The sequence below is a fragment of the Maylandia zebra genome, linkage group LG7 (genome assembly GCF_041146795.1).
Source record: "Maylandia zebra isolate NMK-2024a linkage group LG7, Mzebra_GT3a, whole genome shotgun sequence".
NCBI classification, from domain to species: domain Eukaryota; kingdom Metazoa; phylum Chordata; class Actinopteri; order Cichliformes; family Cichlidae; genus Maylandia; species Maylandia zebra.
The window spans coordinates 26472473-26494572 of NC_135173.1; the positions used below are offsets into that span (position 1 = coordinate 26472473).

Genomic DNA, 22100 nt, shown 5'->3' on the forward strand with positions numbered 1-22100 from the left:
AGTTGCCATAGTCATTTAACTTCCTAAGCCCAAGGCTATTTTTTTTTTTAATTTCCACAAGAGAAATCTGGCGCAAAATAAACAACCTTGGGCTTTGTGGATAAGAGGCACAGGGGAGAAGAAGGAGACAATCTAGGAATGGTTCTGTCATTCGTGTTTATCCTGGTAAACACCTTTTAATATTTAGGAGCTTTTATTTTGACAATCTAGCTTGCAACCAAGCTAGCGTCCTAGAATTATGCAACTATTTGCTTTTTTTCTTATGCATGTTGAAATAATTATTTTTATGCCTGTGCCAGCTCTTCTAGGGATCTCTACACAGGATCTTCACAATTTTCTGGAGGAAAGAGAGGCCACCATTTCTATAGAGTAAAGCTAAGTCAGTACATGGTGTGGTATAATGGCTAAGGGTGAACTTAATTTGTGGCGATCTTGTTGTGGAATTTATATGGACAATCTATATATATGTGTGTGTGTGTGTGTGTGTGTGTGTGTGTGTGTGTGTGTGTGTGTGTGTGTGTGTGTGTGTGTGTGTGTGTGTGTGTGTGTGTGTGTGTGTGAGACCGGACAGTGTGCGCACCGCGGATGACGTCAGTGCGCACACTGTGTCTGAGGAGGATGTGCGGAAGTGCTTCAGGAAGGTGAACGCACGCAAAGCTACAGGTCCGGACGGGATTCCCGGCCGCGTCCTCAAGTCATGTGCGGCTCAGCTGGCTGGAGTGTTCACACACATCTTCAACCTTTCCCTCTCTCTGTCTGTAGTCCCAGCCTGCTTCAAAATGGCCACCATCGTCCCTGTACCCAAATCCTCCACCATCTCCTCATTGAACGACTGGCGACCTGTAGCCCTGACCCCCATCGTAAGCAAATGCTTCGAGAAGCTGGTCAGGGACTTCATCTGCTCTGCACTACCCGACTCACTGGACCCTCTACAGTTTGCATACCGCCACAACAGGTCCACTGATGATGCCATAGCCCTGACACTACACACTGCCCTGTCACACCTGGAGAAGAGAGACACGTATGTGAGAATGCTGTTTGTAGATTGCAGCTCAGCATTCAATACCATCGTTCCCTCGAAGCTGGACAGGAAACTGCAGGATCTAGGACTGAGCAGCTCCCTCTGCAGCTGGATCCTTAGCTTCCTGTCTGACAGACGCCAAGTGGTCAGACTGGGCAGCATCACCTCATCCCCCATCACACTGAACACTGGTGCTCCACAGGGGTGTGTACTGAGCCCTCTCCTGTACTCACTCTACACCTACGACTGCACAGCCACTAACAACTCCAACATCATTGTGAAGTTTGCGGTCGACACTACAGTGGTGGGTCTTATCACCAACGGTGATGAGACGGCTTACAGGGAGGAGGTCAGCGCCCTGACCCACTGGTGTCAAGACAACCATCTCACCCTCAACGTCGCAAAGACAAAGGAGTTGATAGTGGACTTCCGGAGGTGCAGAGAAGTACACACCCCCATCACCATCAATGGCGCTGCTGTGGAGAGAGTGAGCAGCTTCCGGTTCCTTGGAGTACATCTGGCTGAGGATCTTACGTGGTCAGTACACACAAACAAAACAGTGAAGAAGGCGCAGCAGCGCCTCTTCTTTCTCAGGAGACTGAAAAGATTCGGCATGAGCCCCCGCATCCTCAGGACCTTCTATCACTGTGCCATTGAGAGCATCCTCACTGGATGCATCACCACCTGGTATGGCAACAGCACCGCCTACAACTGCAAAGCTCTCCAGCGAATAGTGCGGTGCTCTGAACGGATAATTGGAGGTGAGCTTCCCTCCCTCCAAGACATCTACAGGAAGCGCTGCCTGAGGAAAGCGGGGAGGATCATCAAGGACTCCAGTCACCCCAGCCATAAACTGTTCAGACTACTTCCATCAGGAAGGAGGTTCTGCAACATCCGGTCCTGTACCAGCAGACTGAGAGACAGCTTTTTCCATCAGGCCATCAGACTGCTGAACACGTCATAGACACCTCAGCTTCACTACTGGAACTTTAACATTATGCACTCCATACTGTACAGTAACGCCACTGTTTTGCACATATTCAACTCTGTATATTTTTATATATTTTATTTATTGTTTACTCTATTTAATTTGTAAAATATGTGTACACACACACACACACACACACACACACACACACACACACGTAGAAAAATATTTAGTATACACATCCAGAAATGCATATACTATTATATACTGTACATATATTTATTAGTTTCAGATGTAGCCATTCTTGTATTTTGCTTGTTTACATTATTGTATTTTGCACAACTCTGTTGCTTGTGAAGCTCGCACACAAGAATTTCACTCACATGTGCTGTACCAATGTACCTGCACATGTGATGTGACAATAAAAGTGATTTGATTTGATTTGATTTGACAAGCTTGATAGCATTCGCTGATAACTTGCCACACCACCCTTTATCTATATACATGTAATTTTTTTGCTTCTATTAGAATTTCAAACTGATTGTCTGTGATAATTCTTTTCTTTTCTTCACAGTGTTCTGTTTTCACTAAAATCTTGGCCAGGAGGGAAAAGAGAAGGAGGAAGAGTGATGCTTTGGAAGCAAGCATGAAGAATCCGTTTGCTTCAGTGGTGGTGCTGGTGTGAGCAACAGACAGCGGCAGGGGGATATTAGGAGCTGATATCTTGCCTCCTCATTCATCCCTGATAAAACACAGCAGGATGACGGCTCTGCTATTTCTGCTGCTGCTGCTGAGATGATTGCTGTTATTATCTGGCTGCTGGAAGCTTCTGTTTAGAGCTCCTGGATTGTCACAGCAGACCAATCAGTCAATATCAGTGATAGATTTATGGAACTCCTGCTGGGTAACATTAGTGTTTGTTCAGCTATAGTCAGCTGATCATACACAAGGACATTTATCATGTTTGCATCAAATGTTTTAAGTAGAAAATAGATAATATTATGGATAAGGCATTGTGTCTTTTATCCCAGCATAAATGGGATGATGGTTTAAAACAAGTTTAAATGTCAAACAGACTGATTTCAAAAGTGGCTAAACAATGTATGGAGTATTAGTTCCTTATAGTATGGTTTAACTTTATGTCAAATGGTTTTTAGGCTCAAGTTTTAGTTTTAGAAGCTATTATTTACCATAAAAGTATTTCTTTTCCCTGCTTTGGGTAGCAAAGCAGTGCATGAACAAACAACTCTGACTGGTTTTAGAGGTCACCAGTGTGGATCATCTACCTCCATCTCACCCTGTCTCTAGCATCCATTTCTTTCACACCATTTCCTCCTTCACTACATCCATAAATCTTTTATGTTGTCTTTCACTATTCTCTTTTTTTTCTTTTTCTTTTTTTTCTTTTTGCCTGTCCCATTTGATTCTTTAGCCATCAGAATTGTTGTCTGAAGACCAACAAGGATACCCAATGGATTTACTTTGCCAAATGGATCATCACGGCCTTGCCGTATTGGTCCATTTGATCAGCCAGGGATAGGAAAGGGAGAAAGAAATACTGTATGAAGGAAAAGAAAAACAGAAAGGAAGAGGGACAGTGAGAAAGGGCAGTTAAAAAGAGAAAGAAAAGGAAAAAAAAATCTCCTGGATCACCTGTTGAGAGAAAAAGAAGAGAAAACAAGCAAAAACAACAGAGCAACATACTAACCACAACACCATCACGTTAATCTAGCTAAGTGTAAACAGCAGTAAATACTAAATATTGAATGTTGTTGTGCAGCACATAGGACCGATAGCGCACAATGTGCTTGGAAATAGCAGCCAATAGAGGTGTAGTTTATGTCTACGAACAGTGAACACCCATGTGCACACCTGTGTGGATCAGCGCTCTTGTATTCAAAAGGTTTCCCCCATGTAACGGTCTGCTAGAGGATGTAGAGAGCCATAGCCCTGTCCCCCAGGGCATGAAGCAGGCATGGAGGAGATCCAGGCCCCAGACATCCAGAGGCCCCAGAGTGCGACAGCCAAAGGAGGACCACCGGAGGGGCATCCGTGCCACCCTCCTGGGAAGAGCTGAGGAGAGCCCCAGATGAGGGGTCACCCAGTAGCCACGGAGCAGAAGCCAGAGGGGCTGCAGTGGCGTGCCCGCCGGCTCCGCCGGCAGCCAGCTGTACCAGAGTGAACCGAGCCGCAAGCCCAGAGGCTGGAGGCCCGAGGGCCCCCTTTGTCCTGGAAGAGGCCTGACCGAGCAACAGGCACCAGGCCCCGCCAAGTAGTCACCGGGAGTGAGCTGGTACATACCTGAGCGCCCAGCCCGGACACCAAGAACCACCAACACACCGACCCCTGAGGGCATTTCACTTATTCTCTTGCCTGGGAGATTCATCATCCTTTGTGCAGTATATCCACTATCCCGCTTGTCCAAACTATGTCCAAACTATCGCAACCTTGCCTCACTGCCTTGGTCTCCAAATTGCTCAAGCTGTCTCTGTGATGCACTCATTTATAGTTTTTTTTCATCTTGGTCACTCCCATTGAAAATCACCACATCTTCGAATCTACCACCACCACCATCTCATCATAAAAACCAGCACAGAGAGACTTTAAAGTGATTGTTATAGTGATTTGACTTTAGAAACATGAACAGGTAGAAACAGAGGCTGCAGCCTGACTGCTTTTGTTATGTGTTGAAGTTCAGGGTCTGGCTGCTGGGCTGGTCACCATTCACTCAATCTTAACATCATCTGGATTCTTGGCTGTCCTGAATGCAGGACAGAAACAACTTTAACTTCCACTTTACTATTGCGCTTTCATCTATTTGTGCAATAAAAGAAATGTTTACATCCACGTTGTGGACTGAGCCACTATTTTCCTCCCCTGGCACACAAACTGAAATCAGCTGATTGTAGTGCATGTGAAACCAATAAGCAGGACCAATAGACAGGCAGACTAACGATCCCAAGGAACTGAACCAGTGGGACCATTCTCGATTCCCATCCCTAATCATAGTCCATGGAAACTCCCGCCTAACCTCATCTGTCAACCTGTCCATCAGCACTGCAAGCAAAAGGGCCTGGGCTGTCCCCCCACTCTTTCCATGATCTCTTTCACTCCTCATTCAAACCGTCTGTTAGAGTTACTTCTATCCTTTAAGAGTCTTGTCCGGTCGAGGTAGCCCCTCTGTATTGTGCCAATTTTTAATGGAGTGGCTGTTTGGTGTGTCCCAGGCTATTTTTTGCTTGACAAGATCATTGTAAAAATGATCTTTGAACCTGCCAATGTGCGATGTAGGACTACAGTTCTAAAGCCATGACTAAAGATATTACAGCAGATCTTTCAAGTTGGTCATTATTTGTTTGGGACTAGCCAAAAATCCATATTGTAAAGCCAGCTCTAAAAGATATGCTGCTGCACTCTCTATGGTGGAACTGATTTTGCATCAATGTGTAGTTATTGATGCAAATCAGTTCCACCCAAAGAGTCTTAAAAAATATGCAGAACAGATACAATAGACTCCATTTAACTACAAAAAAACCAGCTCATGTCCTTGATGGATGAATGCACAAAAGTAGCAGCTGCTCAACTTAAGAAAAAAACTGTACTATACATGTATCTGCCTTGCCATCTTTAAATGTTGCCTACAAATTTGCAAAACACCCAGAAAGATGCAATGCGATAGGCTTGATGAAACTGAGAAACATTCGGAATAAATTTGTGAATGGTTAATTGTATATTTTCATAAATGTAGGTATGTTTATAAATACAAAAAATGTAATGTTTACAAATTTTAACATTTGCCCTACTGTCCATATTGCCCATCATATTATTCTAAAGTAATAAGCAATTATAATGTGCCTCATTATAACTAGAGGTTATTATAAATAACATAGAGGTTTGATCGTGTACAGCAGTTTTATGTATGAAGGTTTGTGATATAGTTATAAAATCCTGAGCTATTTAAGTCTTGTGCAGCAGATGTGGACCCATCCTAATATCTGCTCATTACTGTGCTTTCACTCTATTTTTGAAATGCAACATTTTTCACTTGTTTCATATTTTATCTGTAATCTGATTCAGTCAGACTATAATGGATAAATTTGCCTATTTAAGCATGCTGTCATCTTCCTTCAACATCTTTTAACTTCAATGATTTCTGTACATTTATCTTTCCACAAAAACCTTCCCCCTCCTCCAGCCTAAAAACTTTAGTCAAGACCTGCTTTTTAAAAATCATTTTCACTTAACAAAAACCTTCTTTTTTAATATCTCTGAATTTAGTTACTTTCTTGGGTTTTAGGCTTCAACCTCAAACTGTTGCATCTCACCTACACCTATGTAAACACTGAGAATTACTGTCTGTCGCACCCTGGAAAGCATCAAGATTCATCACAGAAAACAGCTCGATGATTTTTCTTTCACCTTTCCATGCTGGCATTTGGTCAGTGAACCACCTGCTGCTCGAGGCAGTTCAACCCACACTTACTGAGGTTATATACTTCAACGGAGCAGAGAACACAGATAAGCTTAGCATTTTTTCACTTCCCAAACCAGTTAATCCATGCTGACATTTATCCTGATATCTTATTACAGCAGAAATTTGAACACTTTGACTTCAGAGTGAAACTTTTAAAGAAAGCTTTTTTTATACTGAGTTAAGTTAATCTGCCCTATACACGTTTAGGCAATGAGAAGTCTGTGAATATAAAACAAAGAAGACACCATGCTCCTGCTGTCATAAATAGAAGGACCACTATTGAGTTTTGTTTACTATCTGGGTTTACATAAAGATTATATTTAACCAGGATTGTTTCTAGCTGTAGAGGATTCCCAGTTAGATTCACCATGATATGATTGCTTTCTTCTCTATAAGGCTGTGGGTTGCATTGTGAAAATATTAAACAATATTTTGAAAGGTGTCAGTGCCTGTGTTTCACATTTTGGTTTCACAATATGGAATAACTTATTAAATATTTACAAAGCATGACTCCTCCTTAGTATTTATAAATACAGATATACATATCTTAATTAATAAGCTCATATATAACATGGTCATGGTATCATTTATAAACTTGAAATAAGTTATTAAGAAAGTATTTAGATGCATACACACGTGTGTGTTTGCGAATGTGCTAATAAAGGTTTTGTAAATGCTTATTCAGTAGTGTATTTCATGGTAAATTCATGCAGATATTAGTTGTTACTTAAGTGTTTTGTGTGTCCTCATCTAAACTGTGGGCAATGCTTGCTGATGAAAATTAAAGTACCTTGAGACTCAAACAAGTCTCAGCTCTCTTCACAACAGCACAAAGGACAAAAAACAGCAAATGGCAGAGAACCTTGCAAAGGATTATTATTGTTTAAAGCATAATTTTATTATTAAGAAAAAAAAATTTCTGGCTCTATTCTGTTGCCCTAATGCACTTCTGATATTCTCTCAGTGTTTTGTTCATTGTTGTTCAGGCACATGTTCGAAGGTCTAAATTATTTTGTAAATTACAAATGCCTTGACACATATATGCAGCTCCGACTGACCCCTTTCCTGTTCATGCCCAACACCAATGCGTGAATTACTCCATAAAATGAAGGCAGGTGATTGAACGAGACTTTACTTAAGTCCAGTTGTCTAATTAAGGTGAATTATTCTTGAACATTTTTTGTTCCTGTTATTGTTTTGAACATTGCCAGATAACATGTGGGTCCATTTCTGTCATTATTATTGTTTCCTTATTGGTGTATCTAAGTTTCTACCCTCACCGCTGGCTACTCAGGTGCTACTGTTACTGTGATAAAAGCAGGATGTGTGTTCAGTGACATTTTAAAAATGAATACTTTTTTTTTTATTATTTATTATTTTTGTTTTTATTTTTCTATAGAAGAAACTAGTAAAACACATGCTCAAATTGTGGCGTGCAAATGAATGCAGAGGTGCTCCAAGTGTGGAAGTGTGCACAGAGATGAAGAATGTTGAGATAATTTACAACATGAATGGTGCAAAACTGGTAGGCAACATGTCACCTATGGGAGCATCGAGAGAGGGACCAGAGAGAGAGGGCAGAAAGGGTGAGAACAAAATCAGAGGAGGAACTTGGTGTATATTTTGAGTGAAATGTAATTTGGGTTGGGAACTTCAATGCACAAAGCACATTACTGGGTAATTGCAATGAAGGGTAAATATTATAGCAGGTGAAAAATCAACAATTCACACTAGTCTTACATTCATTGGTTCGTGTTTGTTATGAAGGGTACTTAAAAAAGACATCGGTAGGAAGTGACCACTGTCCTTTAAGGGCTGATAAACAGTTAAGTGTAGAGGAGAAGGTTGCACCGAGTGTACAGAAGTGAGCCTTTTGGAGTACCATTGAATCCTGGTACCTCATTCACCCCTTCGTAGTCCTATCTATGTTCCTAACACACATACACCAACACACATGCACACGTCTTCCTTTACATGCTTAATATTCATTAAGCTATTTAAAGAGCACTTTTGCTCTGTTTCAGGTAAATTGTAAATCTGCACCACCGATTTGTGTGATGAAATTTTCTCTTCATCTTTTTTCTGCTGTAGCAACCAAAGTCAACCAAAGTAAAACAAGGTTCAAGGTTCAAGGTTCAAGGCTCTTTATTTGTCACATGCATAGTTATACAAGTATAACACACAGTGAAATGTAGCCTGACACGCTCCTCGACATGTGCAAAAATTGGGGGGGGGGGGGGGTAGAGGAAGAACATTATATATATATATATATATATATATATATAGTATACACTGGGTGAATGTGCAGTAGTAGCAGCAAGCAGGTGAATTCTGTACATTGATATGAATAGACATCTGACTATTTTACAGGATAGACAATATAAACATATTTAAAATTAAAGGAATTGAAATGTACATTGTGCCTTGGTTTAGTGTCTGGAAGAGTCCTGTCTCAGTCAATTATAGATGATGTGAGAGGGCGGGTGTGTGTGTTTAGGGCACGGATGGCTTGGGGATAGAAGCTCCTCTTGAGTCTCTCTGTCCTTGCCCGGAAGATGCGGAACCTTCTACCAGATTGCAGAAGTTGGAACAGTTTGTTGCCTGGATGGGACGGGTCCTTCAGTATCTGCGCTGCTCTAGTCCGGCATCTCCTGGTGTAGGTGTCCTGAAGCGGGGGGAGAGCAATCCTGCAGCAGCGTTCTGCTGTACGGATCACTCTCTGGAGAGCTTTTTGGTCCTTCACACAGCTGTTCCCAAACCACGATGTCATGTTCTGTGTGAGGATGCTCTCCACAGCGCCTGTATAGAAAATCCTGAGGATCTTTGGAGAGACCCTGAACTTCCTCAGTTGTCGTAGGTGATACAGGCGCTGCCTAGCCTTTTTGGTCTGGACCTGAATGTGGGCAGCCCATGTCAGGTCTGAGGAGATGTGGACACCAAGATACTTGAAGGACTGCACCCTCTCCACTGGAGCTCCATTGATGATGATGGGCTTGTAGTCTCTGTGCTGACCCCTTCTGAAGTCCACCACCAGCTCCTTGGTCTTGCTGACGTTCAGCTGGAGGTGGTTGTCCTGGCACCATGATGCCAGATTCTTCACTTCATCCATGTAGGCCGCCTCATCGTTGTTGGAGATGGCACCCAACACCACTGTGTCGTCAGCAAACTTCACAATGGTGTTGGAGCCATGGGTGGCCACACAGTCTGAAGTGTAGAGGGAGTAGAGCAGTGGCGAGAGGACACATCCCTGAGGTGCTCCTGTGTTGATGGTGATGCTGTTGGAGAAGCACCTGCCCACCCTCACCACCTGAGTTCTGCCAGTGAGGAAGTCCAACACCCATGCACACAGACGGCTGTTAAGTCCCAGATCCCTCAGCTTTGTGAACAGTCTGCAGGGCACTATTGTGTTAAACGCTGAACTGTAATCAACAAACAGCATTCGCACATAGTTACCCTGTTTCTTGTCCACGTGGCTGAGAGTGGTGTGTAGGACGTGGGCGATGGCATCCTCTGTGGATCTGTGGTGTCTGGGATGGAGGAGGAGATGATGTTCTTCAGCAGCCTCTCAAACACCTTCATTACTACTGAGGTAGGTACAACTGGCCGGTAATCGTTCAGGGATGAGGATTTGCTGTTCTTGGGCACAGGGATGATGGTGGATCTTTTGAAGCATGTGGGGACCACAGACTTCGCCAGGGACTCGTTGAAGATGTAAGTGAACACACCTGCTAGCTGGTCAGCACAGCAGCGCAGCAGACGGCCGGTGATGCCGTCTGGCCCCGCCGCTTTCCTTGTGTTCACTCTCCTCAGTGCCGCTCGGACGTCATGCTCCGCGATGCTGGTCACCGGTCTCTCGCTGATGACGTCACTGTCCTCGGTAGTCAGGCGGTAGATAGCATTAGCCGCCTGGCTAACCTCGAAACGGGCGTAGAACCGATTCAGCTCGTTGGTGAATGCAGAGTCGGCGTTGATCGGCACAGTGTCCCTGGCAAAGGTATTGTCACAATTTGTTTGGTGCAGGACTCAATTGCAGGACTCCAAAACTAGTGAAAAAGTGAAGAGATGGGGATTGGGATAATCAACACTGTGGAAATTGTTTGGATTGTTGTTGCACATTACCTTGTATATAAATCCACTGAACTTTTGAGTGCGTCCTGCTTGCCTGGCTGCACCTTGACACTGATGAGTGTCATCCCCACTAACATTAACTATTAACAGGTAACCCCACATTTGCCTGTTAATAGTTTAAATTTTACCGCTATGGGGTTAGCACGCTTTGTTTATCATTTATATAGCACTGCCACCTCCTCAGGTGCTGCCTTAGTACATACTGACTTGTTTACTAAGACTTTTTACTTGAATCATTTGCAGAACATTTGGTTCACCTTGGATGGTCATTGTAAAGACACATGATATTAATTCTGCTATTTACTGTCCTATAGTACATGTAGTATGATTTCTTAATTACTTTGTGAGTGTGTATCCTTTATCCATGTACCTGAACTATACCCTTTTTAATCCTTTTTGTGAGGGTGGTGGGTTGATTAGTTTTAATTTTAGTACATTTCTGTGGCTGGGTTCTGGCCCTACACTGTAAACCCGGATAAGTTCAATACACTTAAATCGTTTGAGGAAACCAATTCCCTTCAAATGATTTGAGTAATCAACCCAAAACAAAAAATTAACTGATTTAGTCAAGTAAACTTAAAAGTAAAATTGTCACAATTTACTATATTGAGTCATCGCTACCTAAAGTGTTTAAGTATTCAATATTTCAAAAATAATTTGTTTAAGTACAGTTAACTTAATATTAATAGAAAAAACTAAATTGTTTAAGTGGTGCTAATATTACAAAACTCACTTTTTTGCGTAGTGTTTAATTAAAAGCGTCTTTTAATTAAATGTATTATTATTACTAAAACTTAATATATCAAGGCAAACACACTCAAAACCAAAGACCACTAAAGTGTTTTTTGTTTTTGTTTTCTACTTTATTTATAACAAAACAAGACTTTTGTTTTCCTTTGAACAGTATTCCAATTTTTACACATGGCGCTTCTAAGAAGACATTTCTTTCAGAAACTGTCAGGCTCAGGAGGGACTCGGAGTCAGACCGTCACTAAAGTTCACGTTTTATTTACACACACAGACACCAGGTGCGAATATATACAGGTGAGGGGGCACAGGAAGAGGGTCTCCGGGAAGCACAGGCACGGGAAGAAGAGGGCTATGTACAAAATCCACTGAATCTCAGGTCACTCGGACTCCGGCTTTAGCTCACCAACGGCGGTCCTCAGGCTGGCGAGAATCCTGGCACAGAGAGGAAAGGCAGGTAAGTAGTGGCACGACAGAAACTCAGAAAAAGGCTCAGATAGGTGATGACACTGACGAGTGTTACACAATAATCCAGCGAGGAAGCACTCTCAGCAGCCGCCTTAAGAAGTGAGTGAGATGATTGCTTGCAGGTGTCCGAGCCAGGGGCTGGAGCCGTCATGACTCCGCCCCGGTAGAGCGCAGTGCAGGGGAGAGAGAGAGATGCAGCGCAACAAAAACACTTGTAGCCATACAGAGTCAGCCGAGAAGGCACAGGGTCATGACAGAAACAAACACAATATTTCAGTTGTTCCTAGCCACTTTTTGACAAGAATTTATTTGTGGTCTCTGAGGTAGTTTTTTTTGAACAGTAAGTTTTTTGTTTGCACAATTGGACTTCCAATAAAACATTTTCTTTAAAACAATCCTTTTAAACAGATAAAACTGTGTATCACAAGTAAAGAACTTTGGTGCGACACTCTGGGTAACAAGTTGTAACAGTAAAACTTATTTTCACAAATATTTTAACTTGGAAAAATAAAAACTATGGAATAAGGAATGGCCCCAGCGAGACAATGAAATTAAAGGAATAGTTCTGTCATGGTCCTGGGTCGGTGACCCAGCGCTTTTAGTTATCATTTTCTAGTTTATGATGATGATGATTATTATTGTTTGAGTTCTGTGTGTTATATTTGGTCTGCCTTTGAGTCTGTCTCTGTCTATGGTGTCACCCCATCTGTTTGTGAATCTGTCTGTTTAATTCAATGTCTTGCCTGGTTCCATGTGTCTGAGTTTCCTGTTTTATTGTGAAGGTTTGTGTCATATGTGAGTGTGCTCAGTTACGTTTCCCCTGTCTCGTCAGCTGTGATTTCTCCCAGGTGTTCCCCTTCTGTCTCTCATCCCTTGATTACTGCCGTCTGTGTATTTAAGCCCTGTGTTTCTCTGTGTCAGTGTCGCGTCGTACCCTCAACTAGCTGTGTGTTCTGCTTCTATGTTCCTAGTGTTTGGTCTCCTGCTCCAGTTTAGTGTTTCTTTCCAGTGTTTCAGTCCTTGGTTCCTCTGTTCTGACTTTTGGTTTTCTTTTGGTGAGTTTAGTTGTACGAGGTTTTTCCCAGCAATAAAGCTGCGCCTTAAGTTTCACTTCCGCGTCTGAGTTCTGCATTTTGGGTCCACCACTCCTGCTTGCCTGCCACACAGCGATTCATGACAAGTTCACTGATTTTACATAATAAGATATGTTCTTACCTTAGCTTTGACGAGTTGATGTGTACCAGTCTTGTCTTTGTGCGTGCCCTCAGTCATGCAAATGGAGCAAAGCCTCTCCCATATATTCCAAATACCTCCACTTTTTGCTCCTTTTAGAAGCTACCGAGCTCCCCCATGTTTTCCCTATTTATGTAAAATTACATGAAAAGTGACACTCTCCAAGTTTAGTTTAACTAAATTTAACGTGTGGATTTTCTAAGCCGATAAGAAGGGGTACTATATTACAAGGTGTAATAACACTGTAGGAGCACTTCTTCATCCCCCCAGTAACTCAGTCTATGCTCCAGAGTGCACTAGGGTTACTGCGCACTTGTAATATAGTGCCCCTTTTTATCGCCTTAAAAAATCTATACATTAAATTTAGTGAATCTAAACTTAGATAGTGTAACCTTTCATGTAATTTTACATAAATAGGGAAAACGTGGAGGAGCTCGGTAGCTTCTAAAAGGAGCAAAAAGTGGAGGTAGTTGGAATATATGGGAGAGCCTTTCTCTCGCACAAAGACAAGACAGGTATGCATCAACTCTTCAAAGCTAAGGTAAGAACATATCTCAGTATGTAAAATCAGTGAACTACTCCTTTAAGCCCTGGTTTTGCCATCCACTAAAAACAAAAAAAGACAATTACAAACACAATAATGACTTCCTGAACTTGAGAAAAAGCTGCTCAATGAAGAGTGAACATTCAATGTATCTATACACACATTGAAAGCTCATTTTTTAGCCTTTGGAGTTTTGGAGGAGGATCGTTTCGTCCCAGATTCAGCATAATCTGCTGGATAAACAGGAATGTATTCTTCATGCACTTTGGGTACTCCAAGTGGAGTGCATAAGTCAGTCCAAACAGGAGACACATTGCCAAAGGAAGACTGCAGATGGAATCCATTACCACATTGCCCTCTAGAAGGATCCCCAGCTGGCAGGGGTTCAGTTCTTGCTCTGGACTTCCGTTTTCACCATTGAAGATGATTCCTATTGGGATTTCAAGGTCACCATCAGCAGCATTCTACAGAGGGGGGGAAAAACTGTGAGTTAACCTGTTGGTGGAGAGTAACACAAGTATGAAAGGTCAAAGTATTGTATTTCTATAAATGTTGTTTATTATTTAAGTACAAGTTAATTGTTCAAATAAAATAAAAAAAAAACAGGAAAATTTGGGGAATCTGTAAGGCTTATTGTCATTATACAACTGTATAATGAAGTTTGTCCTCTGCATTTGACCCATTCTTCAATGTTGATAAGGCAGCAACCCGTAAAGAGAATGGCGCTGCAGCGGCGCACATGTTAATAAAGTAAACTTTACGAGAGGCCGTACAGGTGCAGAGGAGCGGTGTTCAGCCCCTCGAGCCTCAGCGAGGGGCTGAGTGTCAGAGCTCGGCTGTGCAGAGAATAATGACAGGTTTATTTGTCCGTGTGAACGGCTGGAGGTGCCCGGCCGTGCTCTGGTCCTCCTCCTCTGACCGGGGCCGGAGTCCGGACCCGGGCTAACCCTGAACACGGTTTGGATGTGCTCACATCACACAATGGAACCGCGCGGTTTGGATGGACGAGGAAGATGCTAGAACCATTACGCATGAGCAGGGGTTAAGGCTGTGAGGGTTACAGCCTTAAAACATTTATAATAAATTCTTTTCACTACTTTGCGGATTTCACTTATTGCGGGTTGTTTTTGGGACGTAACCCCCGCGGTAAACGAGGGTTCACTGTAGATTGAATTAGCGTGCACATTTGCGTAATGTAACATGCAACTATTTTTGCTTAAAGTTGAAATAAAAAGATTTAACTCACCAGTGTGCGTGGAGGTTTGAGGAAAAGTACTCCCTATCGACTGTAGACTGAAACAAACATGTCCAATCCCAGGCAAAACCACCAAAAACGACTTGTCTTAATTTTTCCTGACAAACAAGTCCAGACGTCTCTTCGGTTCCAGTGCCGGGAAAAATATGGGAGGGGCAACAAAAACTTAAAAATAGTGAAAGTGCTTTCAACTAAACATGATCAGTAAACATCAAATTTACTTTTATTATTTGAGTGTTGAGTTTAAAACGTATTCTCTTATAAAAAATTGAACTTAAACTATTTATTAGAATAAACTTAAAATAGAAAGGACCATGTTAAATGTATTCATTTTAGTGCATCACATGCAAAACAATATAGGTTAAGTGCAAAAAGCTTCCACCAATGAGTTCTGTCTGACACAGTTATATGATTTTAGTTTTACAAAGAAAATTAATTACCATCAGTGATTATAGCTAAACCCTTTGAATGCAAATAACTTTTGGGATTACAGTGTAGTTCTGTGTCTTGTCCATGTGTGATAATGTGTTGCATTGATACATACTTTCAGGATCAGTCAGTTCTCTACACAGCTGCAGTAATGACTTATTTTCTGAATATGAATCTGAGATGGCAGTGAAAAAATTGTCTTTTTGGAAAAATCCATGCCAGATTTGTTTCCTTCAGACAAATGAAAACTTAATTCTGCAGCATCTAGGTTCTCTGGTGAGTAGACAGAACCTTTGCGCACAGGTTGAATTTAGACCTCTGGTTGATTTGATTGACCTCATCTCCTCAGTTCCTTTTCTGTCAGACACTTTTCATTTCCTGTGCTGTTACACACAGCAGATAGGTCCAGGCAGCATTCTTGTTGATGTCTCTCTCTCTGTAGATTCATCTCATACAACACCTCTGACTGACAGTTCTGTGGAAAGCTAATCGATGGCAGGAAAACATCAGCAATAATCACTGCTGGCAGAAATCCAGAGAGCGTGACCTGATGAAGACGGATCTCCATCAGAGCAGTAGGGCAGCTCTGATGGAGTTTGTCTGACAGGACGCTGAGAGCTTTGATAAGAGTCTTTGAAAGCAACCTGGAGCCTCTGAAGCTGAGCAATCAATCAGCTGGATGGATTCATTCAGAGAGGTTGAAAAACTGATGCACTGCTGTTACTGTCTTCAAATGTTTCCATCATCAACCAACAGTTTTATTAGTCCTCATTCATCTCTAAATACTGAACACAAAGGAGAAACGTTGCTGCGTGATATTTATCAGTTTGGAAGTTTGGAAAAAAAATATATTGCTGCTTAATATAAGAAAAATTATTTGATAAACTATCTCCCCCGAGATAACTTCAGGCTTTACTCAGTGGAATAGAATCATTCATTCACAAACATTCATATTTGTTTGTTTTTCTTCTTTTCTCCCCAGTTATGAAGACACTTTTGTGATTCATGAGCTCAGCTAAATCAATGAAATTTGGTTGTCTGCACTGTTTCCCATTATAGCTTTCACTAATTATTTACTGTAATAGGTTTGCAGTGTAGCGTTCTTGTGTTGTCTATATAGGTATATGTATATGTGTTCATTACAGATGTTTGTTTTAATAATTTGCTGTTTGTTTTTTTCTGTTTCCTGTCATTTAACTGAAACTGTTAGGATGCCTGGGTCGTCGACCCAGGGTTTTTGAGTTTTTGATATTATTTATACTTCCTAGTTTTTGGTTTCTTTGAGTTCCGTCTTATGGTTTATGTCTCTGTCTTCTTTAGTTGCTCTGTCTCCCCTATCACCTGTATCCCCTTGTCTAGTTCGCGTCTCTATGTATCCTTAGTTCCTATATCCCCGTGTTCAGTCAGTGTTTGTGTCTGCCCTGGTCCCACGTCTCTGTTCCCTCTGTAGTGCCTGCATGTGAGCCTGTGTCTTTGTTCAGTCTGTGTTATGTGTTTCCTGTTTTACTTTGAAGGTCTGTGTCTTATCTCAGTGTGTTCAGTTTACACTTCCTTTTGTCTCGTCAGTTCTGATTTGCCCCAGCTGTGTTTCCCTCCTGTTATTCATTCCCTGATTGCTCCCTCTGTGTATTTAAGCCCTGTGTTTCTCTGTGTCTGTGTCGCGATCTACCGTTTATTTTGCTGTGTGTTTTGCCTGTCCACCGGTGTAAGTTTATTTTGAGTTTTTCTAGTTATGTCATGTTGCGTTCAGCATTAAAGCCTTTTTGAGTTCACGTCTGTCTCCGGAGTCTGCACCTTGGGTCCTATTCCTGACTGCACACAGCCTCACCTAACAGAAGATCGCGACCAGAACATGGACCCTGCAGACTCTTCAGCTTTTGGATTCGATGCTGAGATGGAGCGGATGATTAGGCTCCTTGACCGCATTGCTCAGGCCAATGATTTGAGGACCATGGCAGTTGGGCTAAGTGCTGTGGATGCCATCATTCGGAGCAACCCTCGGCTTACTCAGTTTTCTATGGACACTGTGCTGGGCAGCTCCATAGCTGCCTGGAGGGAGCAAGTCAGGGCTGGCGAGCTTGCTCTCTGTACCTTCACTTCCACTTCTTCACCGCCGCCCCAGGACAACACACACTCACCACCTGCCTCGTCGCTACCTCAGACTGCCTCTCCTTCCTCACACCAGCCAGGACCTTGTTCGCCTGCCCATTCGCCTGCCTTTTTCCTGGCGGCCATGTGGTCGGATGAGGAGGAGGTCTCCGTATCTCCGCCAGTTTCAGTTCCCTCATCTAGAAGGAAGCGACGCCATCGTCACTCCTCTCCTCTGTCATCCGTCCAGCAATCTGCCTCCGCTGGAGGGTCCGAGGGGGGGGCCCGTTCGGCCACCTGTTTCCGCTGGAGGCTCCGAGGGGGGGCCCGTTCAGTCACCTGTCTCCGCTGGAGGCTCCGAGGGGGGGCCCGTTCAGTCACCTGTCTCCGCTGGAGGCTCCGAGGGGGGGCCCGTTCAGCCTTCTGCCACGTCAGCTGGAGGGCCCGAGGAGCCCGTTCAGCCTTCTGCCTCTGCTACGCCTGGTCCGGCCTCCGAGTCTGCTGCTACGCCTGGTCCGGCCTCAGCCTCTGCAGCAGCCTCTGTTCCTGCTTCGCCTCAGCCTGGTCCAGCTTCGGCCTCTGCAGCTCCGCCTGGTCCAGTCTCCGAGTGTTCAGCTTCGTCTGCTCCTGAGGTCTTCATGCTGTTTGTTCCTGCTCATCCCGCCCGGCCTGCTCGTCCCGCCCGGCCTGCTCGTCCCGCCCGTTCTGTCCGGCCGATGACTGGACGTCGTTGCCGTCATGGACGGCCCCCTGAACTACTCCGCCACCAGTGCCTCCCGCCCGGCCGGCCTCCTGACCTGCTCGGTCGCCGTCGCTGCCTCCCGCCCGGCCGGCCTCCTGATCTGCTCTGTCGCCACCGGCGCCTTCTGCCTGGCCGGCCTCCTGAACTGTTTTCTGGGCTCTTGGGCCGTCAGCCTCCGGGCCGCCCCCCTGAACTGCCCAGGTTTGGACTATTGTGCTGTCAGCCTCCGGGCCGGCCCCCTGAATTTTTTGTGAACTGTTTTTCCTGGCTGCCTGCGCCTGTCATGAGCCTGTTTTTTGTTCTGTTGCTTTCTGGGCTCCAGTGTTTGCACTCTTTTTTTTTTTTTTTTTTTTTTTTTTTTTGTTTCTGGCTCAATGTGTTTCATTTGTTTCGAGCCCTCCATCCTGTTTCCCCCGCCGCCCACCCTGGTTGGGTTGTTTTTGGTTTTGATGTTTTGGTTTGGGCTGTCTGGAAGCCAGCCCTTAAGGGGGGGGTACTGTTAGGATGCCTGGGTCGTCGACCCAGGGTTTTTGAGTTTTTGATATTATTTATACTTCCTAGTTTTTGGTTTCTTTGAGTTCCGTCTTATGGTTTATGTCTCTGTCTTCTTTAGTTGCTCTGTCTCCCCTATCACCTGTATCCCCTTGTCTAGTTCGCGTCTCTATGTATCCTTAGTTCCTATATCCCCGTGTTCAGTCAGTGTTTGTGTCTGCCCTGGTCCCACGTCTCTGTTCCCTCTGTAGTGCCTGCATGTGAGCCTGTGTTATGTGTTTCCTGTTTTACTTTGAAGGTCTGTGTCTTATCTCAGTGTGTTCAGTTTACGTTTCCTTTTGTCTCGTCAGTTCTGATTTGCCCCAGCTGTGTTTCCCTCCTGTTATTCATTCCCTGATTGCTCCCTCTGTGTATTTAAGCCCTGTGTTTCTCTGTGTCCGTGTCGCGATCTACCGTTTATTTTGCTGTGTGTTTTGCCTGTCCACCGGTGTAAGTTTATTTTGAGTTTTTCTAGTTATGTCATGTTGCGTTCAGCATTAAAGCCTTTTTGAGTTCACGTCTGTCTCCGGAGTCTGCACCTTGGGTCCTATTCCTGACTGCACACAGCCTCACCTAACAGAAACTAATCACTTAATAAAACCATGATGTGGTACTGACCTCTCCTTAAAAAGAGAAAAAGGAACTTCCTTGGACCTTTTTAGCAAGTTTTAAAATGTAATTGATCAGTAGCGACATTATAGTAGCGACATTATTAGTTCATATGACACAACATGATCAGGGGTGCAACGATGCATCGAGTTAGTTGAAAAATTCAATTATAAAAAAGATTTTATGTATATTTTTAAGCTATTTTTTTTTTTGTCTTCTTTTAGGCTATACTTGTTATTTGTAGCTGTCCATCCTAACACAGCAGGCTAAAACAGGCTAAAACAGTGATTTTACGTTAATTTACATTTGAAATGTAAAATCAGTCTATTTATGTGAATTTAATGATATTCTAGAAGACCAGTACAAAACTGTAAAATACACAGTAAAATACTTTTATATCACGATTTTTTTACAGTGTACTTAACCCTATATATGCTACTTTTGTATTTATATTTAACTGATTACCTTTTAAATCTGTTTAAAAGTATTTTTCCTGTATACTGATTGCTGATGGATGCTAATATTTGTGAGGTGATTAATAATTAGCAGCAGTGGTATGGACAGTGATTCAGAGTTAGGAGCATGATTCCTCTTTACTGGAGCAGATCGGCGGGGAGTTACGGAAGCGTAGAGCTGCCACCCAGGCAAAAGAAAAATACAAGTGTATCACGTTATAAGGTGAAAGGTTTATTGTTCTAACAAGATACTTTTCCTGTTTGTACAATATACTATCATGTTTGTACAATATACTTTTCACGTTTGAACAACATAATATCACGTTATTACAATATACATAATTATCACGTTCGTACAATATAATATATATATTGTACGAACGTGATCCTATATTGTACGAACGTGATCCTATATTGTACGAACGTGATCCTATATTGTACGAACGTGATAATTATGTATATTGTAATAACGTGATATTATGTTGTTCAAACGTGAAAAGTATATTGTACAAACATGATAGTATATTGTACAAACAGGAAAAGTATCTTGTTAGAACAATAAACCTTTCACCTTATAACGTGATACACTTGTATTTTTCTTTTGCCTGGGTGGCAGCTCTACGCTTCCGTACAAAAAAAATAAAATAAATGATGAATAAAAAAATGTTCTGTTTATTATCAAAAAAAATACATTATTAAAACAAGTTGAAGCCTTAAGAAGACGCTTTCAGTTTCCAGGTTGTGTTTGCGTCCTGTGGAAACTGAGATACCAAATACCAATAATGGAATAATAGCAGTAATTTAAAATAATCTTTTACAAGTGATGAGACTTTTTATTCATGAATCTGAATTTATTGACCGATAAATTCAATTTAATCCCACCCCACACAAACGTCAGAGTCCTCCCCGGAGGTCAGGGACGCTCTGATTCCGTTCCTGTCCATCATGAAGTAGCCTCACTCAGTCTGGTTGTCTTAAATACTGTGCACGCTTTATTTTCCTCCATAGTGGTCTTTGTAACTGGTAACTGGTGTGACGTCAGCTCGTATGTGACTGAGAGAGAGAGAGAGAGAGCGAGAGCGTGTGTGTGTGTGTGTGTGTGTGTGTGTGTGTGTGTGTGTGGGGGGGGGGGGGGGGGGGGGGTTGGGGGGGGGGGGTGTGTACACAGACCTGCACACATTACCTGCTCTTCATCCTTCTCCGTGCTCATCACTTATCGCCAGGCAAGCACCGAGGCACCGACCAGGATCACAAACCCCGCGGAGAAGCGTAAAGTATGCCCCCCGAGGCGCTTCGGTTTGGACCCGGTGTCTGTTGTTTAATCTTTGGCGGATTTTACGTGGACGAGTTAGTGAATGGATCCAAAGGACACCGAGCCGTAAGTTGCAGGTTAAAGCTGGAAAACTTCTAGTTTGAAGCTTATTGGATTGTGATTCTGCAGCGGAGGACTTCCCACATCAAAAGCTGCTGCTGCCCGCAGAAACCGCCGGGGAGCTCTGTGAGGACCCTGTGATTTCTCGTGTAGTGGATCTCAGATCCCAGATCTCCTCCACTGAAGATCTGTCACTTCAGGCCCGTTTGTGAATACACATCTCGAAGATGAGAGGTGTCTCCTCTCTCTGTCCTCCTCTTGGTCGAATGTGGATGGATGTGGCGTCGTGAGGAGGCACTAGCCTGAGGACAATTTGGAGTTTTTTGCCCACACATTCTTCACCTCATGCAGTTCCTTCGGCCGGCCTGGGCTCTGACTGCCGCCGCGGTCTGCTTCCTGCTCCTATTGCTCCTCCACAGCCAAATCCTGAGGGAAGGTAGTGTTTCTGTTTTCTGGTTACATAGTTACATACATATGTGCCTGTGTATGTTTGTGGTCAAACTTAGGAGCCAGAGTGCTTCAACAGGTCAGATACAATATGGGAAAAAATGTACTGAAAGGTTTCTGTCTCTGTGGTTTCAGTACCCGGAGACACTAACAGGGAAGTGCATTTGTGCATGCAGTCCCGCGGTTTTAGTCGTCTGTGCAGCGCTTGTGCAGCAGTGATATGGTTACGGTATGATGATGATATGGTAAATTAAGGCCAGAGATGTAAAACAAATGAATCAACATCAGTAGAAACGGACCCTGGTCGGGACGTCCGGGCGGGATAAGGCGCTCAGGAAGCAGTCTGAGCTCCAGCAGAGCTTCGATGTTTTTCGCTGTAGGAAACCGAAGCAATCAGAAACAATCTCAGAGATGAAACACTCTACCTGTCTATCCATCGTGCCACACACAGAGCGACTGTACGGTTCTGTACACAGACCGTGCAAGGAAATCTAATGAATGTCATGGCAAGTTATTAAACTTCATTCTTAGCAATTGTGACATTTCTAGACTGATGTGCAGGTTTTATCAGTAACAGACACAATAATACAAAGTGTTTATTTTACTAATGTTCTGGACTATTTTTAATC

General features: G+C 43.2%; 1 protein-coding gene across 1 annotated transcript in view; it reads left to right on the forward strand.

Annotated features, from left to right (window-relative positions):
* Positions 1–20821: 20821 nt before the first annotated feature.
* LOC101483792 (chemokine-like protein TAFA-5) overlaps positions 20822–22100 on the forward strand; it is a 48189-nt gene continuing 46910 nt past the window's right edge. Inside the window, exon 1 of the mRNA XM_004556290.5 lies at positions 20822–21460. Within this exon, the coding sequence (XP_004556347.1) occupies positions 21370–21460 (91 nt within the window). The 5' untranslated portion in view covers positions 20822–21369. The remainder of the gene's footprint in view (positions 21461–22100) is intronic.